The 12,989-nt window shown below is 41.9% G+C and overlaps 1 protein-coding gene across 9 annotated transcripts in view; it reads left to right on the top strand.

Annotated features, from left to right (window-relative positions):
• The window catches only part of fgfr3 (fibroblast growth factor receptor 3), a 65,434-nt gene that overhangs the window by 40,444 nt on the left and 12,001 nt on the right, over positions 1–12,989 (top strand). For 3 of the 9 annotated variants that reach the window (XM_026151199.1, XM_026151198.1, XM_026151205.1), the window contains exons 6-9: positions 4,309–4,432; positions 4,594–4,784; positions 10,806–10,950; positions 11,577–11,758. In XM_026151199.1, coding sequence (XP_026006984.1) covers positions 4,309–4,432; positions 4,594–4,784; positions 10,806–10,950; positions 11,577–11,758 — 642 coding nt within the window. Of the gene's footprint in view, positions 1–4,308; positions 4,433–4,593; positions 4,785–8,972; positions 9,118–10,805; positions 10,951–11,576; positions 11,759–12,989 lie in introns of all 9 variants that reach the window. The other 6 variants (XM_026151206.1, XM_026151204.1, XM_026151201.1 and 3 more) reach the window with 4 other exon arrangements.

Below are 12,989 nucleotides of genomic sequence, written 5' to 3'. Positions count from 1 at the left end.
TTGACTCTTTTGTCGATCACCATCAAAACTCTCATATTTTAAATACAATTAAGATGTTGACATTGAGCATTTATCCTGAAGGTATCTCAAAGCAAAACAGCTTACGTCTATTTTCAGTGGTTACAATGTAATCAGGGATAAAAGTGCTCTCTTGAGATTAAGGGTATCTTTTACAGGAGGCTGAAGTAAAATGATGGCAGAGATAATGTCATCTCTGTGGTAAAGAGATTCAAAGGTGTTATTGTAGGGTCTTTATCTTACATGAAGTGCCTTGAGGCAACTGTTGTTGTGATTGGGCGCTATAAAAATTAACTGAATTGAATTTCAGAACAGGCAAGAAAACAAATGGCAGAAGGCAGGATTGTATTAATATTCCACCCATTTTGAAGCATTTTTTCTGGCCACACAACACTTTTTTTTTTATTAGATCAATGGATTTTATACTTTATTTTGCATAACTAAACTTTTTAAAGCTCTTTCTAGATTTTTTATTTTATTTTATTTTTTGTAGGTCAAGCTGCATTTACCAGCTGCTGACAACGGTATTATCAGACAGTCTGGCTTTCAGTGTTAATGTCTTTCACATGCTTTCCATTCTGGAAGGTAATGTATTTCTGGGGGAAAATGCTGACTACAACAAAGGGATTGTTTAATTTACAGAAGAGGATCAGCAGAATGATCCGTGTGTTAGCAGCTCCAGTGTCAGTATTTGATAGTCTAACCCTACAGGCCTGTATATTTGTACACTGACACCTTTTTCCCCATGCAAGCTGGAGGCTGTTTCAGATATTCGCTTAAAATCTTGCAAGCACTTTACAATTCTGTTGAAATGCAACCGAGAGAGCTAAGCGGTGCATTAGCTGAAAACTAAAGGAAACTAAATAGGATGTGTGGCTCATTTATAAAATGGAAAATAAAATTCCAGCAGTGCGATGTGCCAGAGCATTGTTCGCCTTTCCAGACAACTGCGGCGCTCCTTATTGTGAAGGCCAAGCCCTAAAGGTTAAAGTTCAGCCGTCTATTGAGCCATCAGATGGACGTGGCAAGAGATGGGCGTGTTGTCAACCCATTGAGCCAGCCCGAGCCTTCGACAGACAAAGTCATCGCCGTTGTATGATGCCACATATGGCGGATGGGATTTTGTTGTGCTCATGCTAAACTTCGGCAGCACAAGCGAGGCTAAAGCTGACAATGTAATTATTGTGTTTCATTCCTTCCAGGTCGCTCAGCACTTAACTGATTTTTCAATCCCTGTTTTGACAGCTTTCCAAGACGGGGCTCTTAAACTGGCTCCACACTGTTGCTTTTTAAGACTTTAAGCACTTTAAATCCTTGTTTTTTCCACTCCGGATTTTAACACAGCCTGGATTGTGAGTCTCAGTAGGCCACGCAGGAATTTCTACACATTGCAAGATTATTTTTGGACTCCTTTTTTTAATTTTAGACCAGCCACACGTCTTTTTCCCCTCTCGGTCATTTTAATCAAACACATCGCAGATATCAAAAGATAGATGATCCAATTTTTTGTTGTTTTTTTTACTCATATACTTCCATTTTTACAGCCTTCTGCTGTCTTGCAAAGCTAAACTTTACCAGCTTTAATAGCAACCCCCTTAGGGCTGCATCTCTCTGTTTCTACCTTCTCTATGGGTCAAATTAGACGGTAGCGCAGATCCGGGCCACTGGTCCGCTCTGACACACTCATAAATTCTGGTAACTGGCCCCGCTGGTTCTGACAGAAGCTATTTTGTGAGGTGAAGACGGAGAGTTTGGACTATAAAGGGAAAAGAGCTTCCTGTGTTTTCTCAGACAACTAATACACTGCAAAAAATGTCAGCATCTTTGCCAGTCTCTCAAGCTCGCTCAGAGTCCAGAATTTGATGAAAAGACGTGAGAGAATCTGCCCATTGGATGAGGGAACTGAAGTGTTTTCGATGGCAATCCCGGTGAAGCAAAAGGAAATGCCTTGAAAGGCAGTTTACTTTGTCCCAAAATATTTCAGAGAAAAAATTAACACAGAATACAAATTTCAAGTTGTTTCTCTGTCCTTCTCAGACTCCTGAAAAGCTGGTAATGTCTCTTTCAAAGTGCACTTTTTGCAGTGTAAAACTGCCTGTCCATTCCCATGGCATGCTCTGTGCGCTCCGTACATCCACAGCCAAAGCCTTAAAACCTTTAAAGCCTTGTATGACTCTAATGTAAGCTGCTTAATAATTTAATTCTGGTTGGAATCTGGCATGATTGGAATGGATAGGATTATCACATTTGGGGACTAATGCTACGAGTTCAACAGGGGTTAGCCAGTGTAACATGGTAATAAAAGCCAGTGATGTGTGTTTAGAAAATAATGAAAAGTGCCAGGAGGAATTAAAGTAGAATGGCACTCAAAGTTAATTATTACCGCAGACAAGAAGTTCGGTTTCAGTAGCCACGATATTAGTGGCAGTTAACACTTTAAAACCGAGTGCGTGTATCAGACACAGATGTCTCGGGCTAGGTGTGAAATCAGAATCTGCAATGTAACAGCAGCTGTCGTATAAATGTAGTTGCGCAAAAGCTCCATCTGAACTGAAAGTTTGCAAAGAGTTACAAAGCAAAGAAGTCATGCTTTGGATCGCTCTCTTTCTGTATCTCCTGGTGGTCTTGCCCACTACTGAGCTTGAACTTGTTCTCATATTTTACCACCTTTTCGGTTCCCCCTGCATGTGTCGCCTGTTTTCTGGGGGGTTTTTATCCCTTCACTCCCCTCTCAGCTCAGCTCAATCCCAGCCACCACAGCACAAGGCGTCACTCAGCTGCTCATGAGAGCAGCCATTGACTTCGGTTTGACTCCTGTCTCTGAGAGGGGTAGACGGGGTGGAGCCAGCCCTTCTGAAGAACCATTTGCCAGCGTCGAGCGAGCCTATGTTACCACGCAACTGCAAAAAGCACACACAGGCATAATATTTACACTGTTACATTATTTTCCGTATACGCCTCCAAGAGTGGGAGTCAAGAAGTGTATACTGTAAGACAGACAGAGGAGAAGAAGAAGAAGTAGGGGAGGAGAATTTGATCCTCGGCATACAAATATATACATATATATATATATATATATATACCTTCTGTGAATGGCTGGCTGGCCACCAAAATGTGTGGGGTTAAATGTTTACAAAAACATTAAACCTTCTCTGGGTCGGCACATTTTCCTTTGCGGGTGATGTTAAGTGTTCCACCCTGAAAAGCCTCCTTGTTGACATCACTCACTCCCGTCGTTAGTAATTCTGACCTCTCGCGGAGGAGTTCACTCTGCTCCTGTCTCGCAGCGCTAAGCGCCACACGTTTCCACTTAAACCGTGGAGGTCATTCCTCTCGGCCCGTGGAGACTCTGCTTATCGATGCGTGGCGGGTTCTGTCTTCGCGCCTCGCGGTGCCGGACCGCTCGTACGTTCGCTCTCCCATCCGATAGACTTCTGAATCTGTCAAGTTAGTATCTGTCTGCTGCTGCCATCCAGCCACACCTGGTTTGAATTACTACACACAATTCAACACTCGGGTCTCCGGGGATGGCTTGCTCCTGAGTGGCACAGTGGAACCACTTTCAGAGGTGCAAAAGAAGAAAAAAAATCCTTCTGCCCTCACTGCAGGCGGAGAGAAGAAAATACTTCTCTGCTATTTGAAAATGTCATATTTCATCAAGTCATGATTCCAGTTAGTTTAACTGGTTTCTCAAACATATGGCGTGTGCTGCGTTCTTTTTCTTGAAAAGGCCGTTCCTTGTGATTTATTCAAAGCGATACCTGATGGCACCACTCTCTGCAGCTTCCCTGGCCGCTGCGGGCACGCGGAATAATTTCCCATTAAGACGTTTACACCACGTCAAAATATTGCGTTCTGCTAATCACATCTGTTCTGCATCAAGCGGGATGCAATTAATAAAAAGAGGTTACAGTTGTGTTGTCGTTTGAAATGTTTGTTCAAAAGGGTTTGCACCTCAGTAAACATGCACTGCACAAAGGCCTCTCCTGTTTACCGAGCGGTGCGCTCTGTGATGTTTTATACCAAAGGATATCAAAGGAGGGAATAGCTCTGACAGTAGAGAGGACGCTTTTCTATAGCAATAGCTGATATTTATTAGAGCAATTTCTCTATGGTGACCGTCTTATTAAACGTAGGAATATACTAAATGGGTATTTGTGTGTTGCTCTCTTGAAAATATGAAAGCAAATTCTCCCAAAGACTTCTGCACCCTTGTCATTTTTTATGACATATACTAAATATTCTCTCCTCTCTCATCTCCGTCGTCCCTCCACCCCATCCAACCCCAAGCTGAGACACCAGCAGTGGAGTCTGGTGATGGAGAGCGCCGTGCCGTCAGACCGGGGAAACTACACCTGCGTTGTGCAAAACAAATACGGCTCCATCAGCCACACCTACCAGCTCGACGTGCTCGGTGAATGTCTTTTCTCTTCTGCTGTTTTAACAACACATAACTTAAGACACAGCAATTATAAAAGAGCTTATTTTTAGCTGTACCTTAAGTCTAAATTTCCTGCAGCATATTATTGCCACAAATGAGTTGTGGTAATGACTCTATAATTTCTTTTTCCTCAGAGCGTTCACCTCACAGGCCCATCCTCCAGGCTGGTCTGCCAGCTAATCAGACTGTGGTGGTGGGCAGCAATGTGGAGTTTCATTGTAAGGTTTACAGCGACGCCCAGCCTCACATCCAGTGGCTCAAACACATTGAGGTGAACGGCAGTCGCCTTGGCCCCGACGGTGTTCCCTACGTCAACGTGCTGAAGGTGGGTCTGTAGCTCAGAGCTCTTTGTTTTACATCTGTAATGAGCCTGAGTCTCACTGCCTGGAGTCGATCTCAGTCTGCGATAATTCTACTCATAATTAATCTCTCCTAATAGTTCTGTTTAATGAGCTTTTACAGTAGGTGGGTCTGTGGGGCCCACAGGCTGTTTTCGCTGCAGCCTGAACCCGAAGAGCTCATTCCTCAAACACCATACCTTCATTATGGGGAAAAAACACACACCTGCATTTTGCGACATACCACACCATATAAAAATGGATTCTCATAAACCTAATAATAGCCCTGTAAATAATTTTCTCCACTTAACCACGGCACCTGCACTGCTTCAGTTTATTCTAATGCTGGCCTGAGCAGTGTGGTTCCATACTGGTGATGATGGAGCCAGTTCACTTATAATTACAGTGTTTTATTTTCTTTCTCCTTTTTCTTATTTGTTCCTTTTTCTTTTTTTCTACTCATTTATGTCATGATGAAACAGTAAGAGGATATCATTTTTAAGATTGTCTCAGACACACAGCTCTGGCTGTCAGCACAGACGTTCTAATTCAATTCAATTTCAAATCAGTTTTACTTGTTAAGGTCCAAATCGTAACCATTGTCACCTCAGATCACTTTATATCGTAAGGTAAAGGCCTTACAATAACACAGAAAAAACCTAAACAATGAGATGATCCCCCCGTTAGCAAACACTTGGTGACAGTGGGAAGGAAAAACTCCATTTTAACAGGAAGAAACCTCCAGCAGAAGCAGGCTGAGGGAGGGGCAAGGGGAATGGTTGGGGGGTGAGCACGTATACTAACTTAGTGCAGGATTGTACCCAGTGATTGCGCATTGTGTCTCTTCCACCACTCTAAATGTATTCATGTTTCTTTAATAGGCTAACAGCAATTAATCATGCTTAACCAGCATTTCCACAAGCCAATCAGTCGAGTGCCGCTTACTGGTTACATTCGATTTGAATAAAATATGTTAGGAGGAAGTGCACGAAATAGGCAATAGCTGCATTTGCAGAGAAATATTTGTTATTGTTGAGATAAATGTCATGGTTTATCCAAATATCAGCTGTTGGTATTTCAGTCTCATTGCAAATCCCAGATTTGTTTATTTAACCACTGGAAAGGAGATTGCCAAGGCAGTCATGTTTGCATTGTTTGATTCAGTAAGTGACAGACTGACAATCACAACAACGAAAAGGTTTTCTTTGTCAGATTTCCTAAAATCTATATTTGGTTACAGCATTATAGAGAAGAAGAGATACTTGACTTTTTTTTTATTGCGCTTTATTTCGTATTGAGTCAAACCGTAATTCAACTAAAGAATGTCAGAAAAAAAAAATACATGAATAAAGTGAATCAAAAATCCACCCTAAAGGTTATAAGTCTGATCAGTCAAGGTGGCCCTACGTGTTTACTTGCTTGGGAAAGAACTATTTAATTATAAATCGAGCTGGAAAATGATGTATACGTGACTTGCATTTTCAGATGTCCCTGTAGATTAATCACAACTTTTCTGAGCTATTCAGCGTTGCCCGTCTTCAGTTTTTGTCCTTGCCCTGATGAAGCATCTTTTAGTTTTTAAAAAGATATTTTAATCACATACTTCCTCATGAAGTATTAGGAAAGTGTAGATAGGATTGTCCTCAATCAATCGAAGAGAGGGCAACAACCTTAAACCCACTTCGAGGCGTGTTTTTAGATCTGGGGTCTAGAAAGGAAGACTCCCATCCACATCGCAAAACCCGAGAGGGCTTAGCTGTCTCATTTTGACCGCCCCCCCTCCTTTTTTTCTTTTTTCTGCCTCTGGAGAGAGAAAGAGGAGAGGGTGAATAAAACAAACATCTGGTTTGGACTAAGTTAACTGCTGTGGTGGCGGCAACGCAGGGAGAGAGGCAGGCTCTGCTAACCGCCACTGCCGTCAGATGTGCTGCGTCGCGTGGTTTGAGGAGGAGGAGGAGGAGAGAGGAAAAAGGGAAGAGGCAACCAAAAAAGCCATGGAAAAAATTAGTGGAGGAACACGAGGAAGGGCAAAGTCAGCAGGGAGAGGGAGAGAATGTGTGACAGATTGGTGGGCAAAGATGGAGAGCGAGGGCGAGAACGAGTGGCTGGGGTGTCAGAAAAGCAGCGAGACGGGCGGGAGGAGGAGACGAAGGAAATAAGATGCAAACGTGAAACAAGAAGAGCAAGAGATAGAAGCTGAACAAAGCGCATGGAGAAACGTCACAGTGTTAGCTTTTCACATATGAAAGTAACTGTCCAGGTACAAGAGTGCTCTCAGGTTGCAAATAGATTATTTTGGAGCTGAAGCCTTTAGATGATAACCTTCCTGAGTTGAAGAGATGCTCAAGGCCTGAGTTTCTAATCTTCTAACACATTATTAGAATTATTATTAAAATTTTTAAATATCTTCACACTATGAGTCGTGAGCTTGAAGGTCTGGGTTACTCCATCTTGACATTAAAGTTTCATTGACTTTTAATGTCAAGTCATTTAAATAAATAAATGAATACCTTCACTTGTTACATGAGACGCTCTCCTATCCGCACGTTCAATATGAGGCTATATGAGCCTGGTAGTTTAGCGAGGTGTCCTAGGTGCTCACTCATTTAATGTTGAAATGTCACTTTAAATCTGCTGGATTCACAGTTATTTTATGACTTATTAAAACACTGACTGTGCCGAAGCCTTTTACATCAATGTAGTGTCATTTAATTTATGCTTGAGCTGAAACACGTGGGTCGTTTGTGGATAAGAGATATGGTTGTGGGTGCAGTATGTTGTCTTCGTAACGTCACGACTTCAAACACAAGATCAGCATATAAAGTGTCCAGCAAATCTTTAGAAATGTACGTCTGAGAAGGTGGAGTAAAATAGAAAGCAAAAGGACTGAGAGAGTGAGAGTAAGACAGAGCGAAAGAGGAGGAGAAAGAGAGAGGCCAACAAAAAGAGAGAGAAAGAGGGGGGAAAGCAAGCCTGTCAGCCCAGACTGCGGCTCCACGCTCTATTTTCGACTACCGCATAATTGAAACAGTATTTACTGAGATTTGTGTGTGCCTCCCTCTCTCTCTGTCACTCTCAGTCTCTCTCTCTAGGCCCACCACAGTTCACTCAGACATGATATGCTCTCTCGTGTGTGGCATATACTGTAGAAGTTAAATACAGCTTAGGGTGAGACGAGGGGGTCAAAAAAAGAATTTTTCTTTTCTTTTTTTTGAGAAATGCCTGAATCGTTCTTTTGATGCCTGGAAAAAGAGTTAACGATGAGTGACTCGCCCCGCACGGGGGAGGGAGAAGGAGACGTCTGGAGCCAAGCCGTGGATGTTCATTAAGCAACTATAAAACATGATATGTTTTCTCCTTTATGCGCCGGGCCCGTTTAATAATTTAGCAGCAGTTTCTCTGCGAGCGAAGCACCCAGTCAGATCGTGAGTGTTTACACTCACAGGTTTACACCCTTATAGGACTGACATACTGTAATGCCTTTAAACTAGCAACAGACAGCGCGGATTGGTGCGAGTCTGCAATGTATGGTTCGTGTGTGTTCCTGTTGTTGTGTGTTTATGATCTTACAGGTTTGACATGTTGCTTTTAATCAACAAAACTGACAGAATGACACTATGCCTCACTGTATCACTCTCACGTCATGTTAGCATAGCTTAGCATAAATCTGTAAACAACTGGAAAGTCATAGTCTGGCTGTCTCTGTTTTTTTTTTACAACAGCAGCTTATAAAGAGGATTTATTCATCATGCTTTTCATTATTTTCTATCACATATATACTGTTACAATAGTGGACTAAATGATGAGGATGATAAGACTTCTTTAAATGTTCAGTTTGAGGCAGTTTTTTCCAATGATGGCTCTCTGTGATGTATGAAAACACACGGATCGGCCAATCAGAAGAAAGTTTGCCTTAAAGGGAGAGAAGCTGGATCGTTTTTGAGCTGTGAAGCACGTAGAGCTATGTGGAGATAAGAATGAGCGTAAGAGGTCTCCTTTGTTCACAATAAACAATGAAACTAAGCTAATAACACAAAAAAATGTTGTAAATGTAAAAACCAATGTGCAGTGCTTCTTTTAGATGTGTGTGTAGTATGTAGGTTTGCATGTTGTTACTATGTGTTTTTGCAGGAGCTGTGAAGGCCTCACTCTGCCTTTCAATTTTCCCTTTACAGAGTGTTGTCAGTAAACACATTGAGACCCACAGTAAGTTGAAACTGTCCAACGTGACAGAGAAAGATGCCGGGAAGTACTGGTGTCGTGCTTCAAACTTTGTAGGAAAGTCAGAAAACGCTTTCTGGCTTAACATATACAAACCAGGTAAATTCTGAACTCTGGGCGAGAACCGTCGTCACCACATTTGATCTGCTGTGCCTCTTCCTCTCTGCAATGTTCCTCTTGGTTGTGGGTTTTGACTGGCTCGCTGGCTTGCTGACACCTATACACATTCATCAGTGAGGTTTGAGTTCTAATGCTCGCATTTAGTTAGCTAATGGCCATCATCTATTTTAGCTCCACTTTGTCTTCCTTCCCGGTCGATAAGAGAAAGACAATATTGCGCCATTAATTAATGCAAAAACTTCAAAAGTCTCTCACACACACACACACACACACACACACACACACACACACACACACACACAGATTAAAGCCCACATAAAACCTTTACTGACCAAAGCGTACCCGTACACAAACAAGCCAGTATTGATTTCTCTGGGAGAGCATCCTCCTGCTATATTAATGTGCTTTTATATGAGAGCATGCAGCAGGCGTCTGGATGTCAGTGTTCATTACTGAGGCACGGGGAATAAGTCCTCCACCTCAGCCTTTACTAAGCCACATCAAGCACTGCCTTTGAATCAAACTAACCTAGCGGTCATCACACCAAATGATATTTGAAGAAAGAAAAATCGCAACTGCAGTGATGCACTTTTTAGGCTGGGCTTTGGTGCTTAAAAAAAAAAGTTGTAGTTGATGATACTCTTGATATTTACAAAAAGTGCACAGTGACAAGATGGCGTGTAAGAGGTGGGAACTCAGACCCTGTTGTATTTCTGTGAGTTCCTTTCTCAAGGCACAAACTATTTAAGACTAAGACTGTTTAAATCAAGCGTGCAAACTGATTTACTAACGTTAAATATCTGCACAATTTAAAAAGCTGGGGGAAAAAAAGGGTTTTTTGTGCTTTATGGCGCTTTATTGAATCACCCATAAAACTAACCAGGCCTCTGAGCTCTATTTGGGGATTGCGGACCATTTAATAAATCTGGCTCTCTAAATTTTACTTGTAAAAAATTCAGGTGAAATCCCATTTTGGTAATGACATCTTGCAGCAGTAATCTTAAACTAAAAATATCTTTTTAAAACATCTTTACAAAACCCGGTGCTCATTTGAATTTGTTTTCTTTTAAAAACATAAAGGATCTAGGACTGATCCTTGAGGCATTCCTAGAAAAACACTGATCCAAAGGCGCAAATCACTTTCCTCTCACAAACACACAAAGACCTTCATAAGCAAGTCCAGAACCAAAGGCAAGCTTTGTCATCAGGTCAACTGTACGTGGTTCAGTTTAAACTCACGGGTGCATTTGGAGGCAACAGAAAACTCTCCTTATCAAACAAGCTTACAGAAGTCTGTAAGAAATATTTTGTGTTAGGAAACTCTGTTATGACACTTCTGCCTGTTCTAAATGTGGAAATGGATGCCTGTGTCTTACGATTCCATATATGAAAGTAAATCACTGCTACAGTCTAGAAAATTCTTGATAGGAGTTCATTACATCAAAGAGTGCCTGTGGCGTTAGGCTGAACCAACGAGCTTGTCTCACAGCGTGGTGTAGGTGCTGCTTGGGTGTTTTCAGGTGTGGGTGATGGTGCTGACAACAGTAAACAGGACTGTCCTTTCCTCCAGGGTGCATTTGGTGTTTCTTCTAAGAAGCTTTCGCCTTACGATATATCTTCTCTCTCTGTCTCTTTCTCTTCCCTCTCCTCCCTCTCATCCTCCACAGACGGCTGGCATTAACACTACAGATAAGGAGCTAGAGGTTCTCTTCTTGACCAATGTGTCTTTTGAGGATGCGGGCGAGTACACTTGTCTCGCAGGGAACTCTATCGGCTTTTCTTACCACTCTGCTTGGCTGACGGTGCTTCCAGGTATACTCTTCACTCTGTGGGTCCATTTTCTCCCACCTGTGTTACCTGAAATGTTAGAAACGCCACGAAACTTGTTTTGCTCTGCAGCACAATATTTAACATCAATTTTCAAACCTAATTATCATAGATTGCTACTTGTAAGCACATATTTTAAGTGCGTCGACGCTCTGTCACCATCCCTTTAATTTAACCAACCGAACATGCAATCCATCCTTCACTGAAAGGCGCTTTTTAATCAGAGCAGATCGTCTGCTCAGATGTCTCTGGGCTATGAGGCAATTTAACGACACTTAAGCTTTTGCTTTTCAAGACAATAATTGCCTCCCTGAGGAAAAGCGTATCACAGGTGCAATTACCTGCAGCAGGATAAAACTACACGATGATCACACCGTGGGTTGCTGCCCCAACCCACGGTGTGAATGCGAGCTTTCAGTGAGGAACAACAAGTTTCTGATCTGTTTCTCTTTTGATTTATGGATATTTCTTCACAGAAAATGCTCACTAAAAATCCATTTGGTTGAAGTGTGCTACTGAACAAAGCAAGCTATTTTTGAGTGGGAATTAAAACAAAATGCTGTGTGAATTTGGTGAATTTCAACTGACTTTTCACATTTTCCCTCCTAAAGCAGTGAGTCCACAAAAGGAAGACTACTACGCCGACATCCTTATCTACGTGACAGGCTGCGTGCTCTTCATCCTCGCCGTGGTCATCGCAATCCTCTGTCGTATGAGGATGACCACGCAGAAGACTCTGCCCACGCCTCCCGTGCAAAAACTGTCAAAGTTCCCCCTCAAGAGACAGGTAACAGAAAGTAGATACAAGATTTGCACAAGACTTTCCCAAAACCCTTCTTCTCTCTGCTTGTCTGTTTAATGCAGCTTTTAGTATATAACCCAGGTCAAACTAAGAAAGGAAGAGTTTGGGGTATCTGTCATTTAAATAATAGAACAAAGTATAAATTGGTTAAAGAAGGTTTCTACGCGTCTGTCTGTCCTGTTGTTTAATTGGCGCTGTGTTGACGATGGACGGCAGCACACTGGTGACATGTGTTCACATTTATCTTGGAGCAGATTTGGTTCAGGGATATTTATGCGCTCCTGTGACTGTCAGTGTTGGTTTTAGATTTCACTCTGAGTGTATCACACACTCTCTCTCATCAACTGTTTGCGAAGAAACACAGAGTGGAGCAGCTGCATTGCCGCAGCTTTTAGTCCGAAGAACTCTTCGTGACTTCAAGCTTAGATACAGTATCTACTAAGATCGGGCTAATCATGCTCAGTTTATTATCGAACAGGCTGTTATTGAAATTAAAGCAAGTCTCGAGGGCTGAAGGAATAATTTATTTTGTAAAAAAATTGTTGAGCACTCTTCCAACAAGAGTTGAGACAAAGGATTGATCATCTCTTTATGTAAACACAAAGCTAGAGCTAGTAGCGGGTTAGCTTAGCATAAAGAGTAAAACCTGGGTACGCTAGCTTGACTTGTTAGTAAACACTCAGAGACAGACCGACAGATACAGGATTTTTTTTTAGACTGATGTTGATATTTTAACCCTTCAAGCTCTTTTTCTGACCTTAGTGGTTTCTGTCATATTTCAGGACTGCTTATAGAACAAAATTATTGGGTGCACATCAGACGTTAGCATAGCTGGTCTCTGCTTATGCAGCTACCCTTGAAAAAATAACAGAAACTGCTTCTAATGGTCATCAAACCACATCCTTATTGATTTATACTGAGATGCTAAAATTCGTCATTATCTGTACGGGGGACGCTGTCAGATGTCATCTTTTTGGGGGTAGAATTAAGACGCACGAAAAAACATTTCCTCAACATTTGTTATGCAGTTATTTATTCATGGATCATTTGCTAAGATCAGTTGCGGATCGGATTGCGAGTCGTCGTCACCATTTTACGCTCTGTTGTCATCAGTTGCAGAGCGCCCTCTTGTGGACTAACTATACAACGTCAGCACTGATATAATGGTTAAAGTGTGTTTTCTTTGTCTCTTCTTTACTTTTTTAATTGTTATTTATATGCC

This window comes from Astatotilapia calliptera, chromosome 19, assembly GCF_900246225.1.
Source record: "Astatotilapia calliptera chromosome 19, fAstCal1.2, whole genome shotgun sequence".
NCBI classification, from domain to species: domain Eukaryota; kingdom Metazoa; phylum Chordata; class Actinopteri; order Cichliformes; family Cichlidae; genus Astatotilapia; species Astatotilapia calliptera.
Note: the sequence above shows the minus strand (reverse complement) of the source record. Positions and strands in the feature narration are given on the sequence as shown.